General features: G+C 37.7%; 1 protein-coding gene across 1 annotated transcript in view; it reads right to left on the minus strand.

The window, feature by feature from the left end:
* LOC106884215 (leucine-rich repeat-containing protein 9) overlaps positions 1 to 2,899 on the minus strand; it is a 122,376-nt gene that overhangs the window by 77,775 nt on the left and 41,702 nt on the right. Inside the window, exon 11 of the mRNA XM_014935467.2 lies at positions 1,554 to 1,739. Coding sequence (XP_014790953.1) covers positions 1,554 to 1,739 — 186 coding nt within the window. The remainder of the gene's footprint in view (positions 1 to 1,553; positions 1,740 to 2,899) is intronic.

Below are 2,899 nucleotides of genomic sequence, written 5' to 3' on the forward strand. Positions count from 1 at the left end.
ATGAGATAGAAGTTGTTTCCTGTTTGTTTACAGTCTTTATTGCACCTGAACATCTGCCACAAACAAAAACTAACTTGCTAGTTAACCTGCCTTTGATGTTGCTGCACCTCTTATGTGTCCATAGCTTGCACCGGGTACATCTTATAGAGTTACTACCTACTCCTTTTCTACATACTGAGCAGGGCCATCTACCTGTAGGGGTTTGTGTTTTATCTACCTTCCTACGTATTAGGATTTTGGTTTTAGCTAGGTTGACTCTAAGGCCCTTCAATTCTAGACCTTGCTTCCACACCTGAAACTTCTCCTCTAGTTCTGATAGTGACTCCGCAATTAGGGCAAGGTCATCAGCATAGAGGAGCTCCCAGGGGCAACCTGTCTTGAACTCCTCTGTGATTGCCTGGAGGACTATGATAAATAAGGGTAGACTAACATCGCAAAACTGTGACATGAGGAGATATTGATAAATCGGGTATAGCTGATCATGTATGGAAAAATGGAGACCACCTCCACCTGTGGGATGAAGTTAAAATAATAGACAGGGAACACCACTGGAAAATATGCTTGGACACAACAGCCTTCTAAGCAGACCGAGTGCCGATATGAGCAGCATATGGGAACTGGTATTAGGGAAGGATAGAAAAATATTAGATTTATAAGCCCTAAAATTCATTCCACAATTGCCCATGGGCATTTGGCGTAGTGGTTAAGAGCGCAGGCTACTAACTCCAAGATTCTAAATTCAATTCCAGGCAATGACCTGAATAATAATAATAATAATAATAATAATAACAACAACAATAACAACAACATTGAAAAATACCGTAGGAATGAGAATCCAGGTTTGAAATTTCCCCAAGACATCTGATGAAGGCTGGAGGGTATATCAGCCGAAACGTGTTAACAAATGTGAATAATGTAAATAAAAGGAGGCTATGAGTTGCAAAAGGTTAAGGACTATTACATTAGAATATAATGTACACCTACATAACCATAAAAGATGGTCAATGCTGCAATACTCTATCAGAATCAACCTGGAAAAAGGAGTAACTGACGGATAAATAACAAAAAAAGAAACAAAAAAAAAAACAAGATGCAAGAAGACATGGGATGAAGTATTGAAGGATGACTTCAAAACGCTGAACCTTATGAAGGAGATGAGAGAAGACTGAGATATGTGGTGCGTTGTTGTACTTGAGAAGACTTGCCCACCACAACAGAAGTGAGATTCTAAAACCAAAGTGCCACATAAAAGGCACTGGTGTGGGTGCTAGTGCCATGTAAAAAACACTGGTGATGGTGCCATGTAAAAAACAACCAGTACACTCTGTGGTGTGGTTGGCATTAAGAAGGGCATCCAGCCATAGAAACCTTGCAAAAAATACAATGGTGCAGCCCCTGGCCTTGCTAGTTCCCGTCAAACTGTTCAACCTATGCCAGCATGGAAAATGGACGTTGAACGTTGACGTTGATGATGATGATAATGATAAAGTAAGAACAGTCTCAAAAATAAACAAGATAAAATAACAACAACAATGACAATAACAATGACCTACTGATCAGTCAAATTATATCCTTCGTCTGGCAGAGATACCAAAGACATGAGATAGTTGTCAAATCGTAAATTGACAGCTCGGTTGGTCACTTTAAACACACTGAGAACATCTATCCCACAGATATCAAGTTGTTGGAAATCCCATTTACAGAAATTATCCAGGATCATATCACAACAGCAGTCATACCTGCAACAAAAGAAATACCACAGTTTTTAACATTTTTTTTTTGGAGTTTTTTGTAAAATAATTTCTTTGTTTCTTTTATATAACATTGAACAATTTTCTTCAGGGGACATTGCCTTAAAGGGTGTAGCCAAACAGATCAACCCCAGTAGTTATATTTTGAAGCCTGGGACTTATTCTATCAGTCACTTTTTGCCGAACCACTAAGTTATGGGGGTGTAAACAAATCAACAGCAGTTGTCAAGTGAGGTGGAGGACGGATAGAAACATAAGATACACATGCATGATATATATATATATATATATATATATATAGCGAGATCGTTGCCAGTGCCACTGGACTGGCTCCTGTGCAGGTGGCACGTAAAATACCCTATTTCGAGCATGGCCGTTGCCAGTACTGCCTGACTGGCCTTCGTGTGGGTGACACATAAAAACACCCACTACACTCTCGAAGTGGTTGGCATTAGGAAGGGCATCCAGCTGTAGAAACACTGCCAAATCAGATTGGAGCCTGGTGTAGCCACCTGGTTTACCAGTCCTCAGTCAAATCATCCAACCCATGCTAGCATGGAAAGCGGACGTTAAACGATAATGATGATGATGATGATGATGATGTATTTATGTATATATATATGGATCGAAACAGTTGCATATGGATCAAAACAGTTCCAACTCAGTACTCTGAGTTTCAAGCATGTCGCTAGTCTTCGGCCATTGAATCTGAGTATATATATGAGTTAACTTATTGAACACAGTTCAACAAATTCATTCATATTTATTTAATGGAGATTAGATGTTGAAATGGATTATAGTTTTTATTTTTCACGTTGCTATACAATTTGTTTCATACAAAAAGACTCAGATATTCATAATAGAAAATCATAATAGTCATATTTGTACTCATCAGTAGCTGGTATAAAAGCTTAAAAAGACATTAGAAATACATCAATTTTCTCTTAGTTATCATATTGGATTAATATATTCGTTCTTGCAGTCATGAATCAAGACTAAAAAATATATAAGTGGGTGCTAATATATATGTAATATTAGAATCTGACATTTTCTCTATGAATTCCTATGTGTGTCTATTTAAAACTCCTTCAATGAAAATTTAGAAACAGATGCTGTACGAGTAATAAGGTTTAAATAAAGTTGACATA

Source organism: Octopus bimaculoides, chromosome 9, assembly GCF_001194135.2.
Source record: "Octopus bimaculoides isolate UCB-OBI-ISO-001 chromosome 9, ASM119413v2, whole genome shotgun sequence".
NCBI classification, from domain to species: Eukaryota; Metazoa; Mollusca; class Cephalopoda; order Octopoda; family Octopodidae; genus Octopus; species Octopus bimaculoides.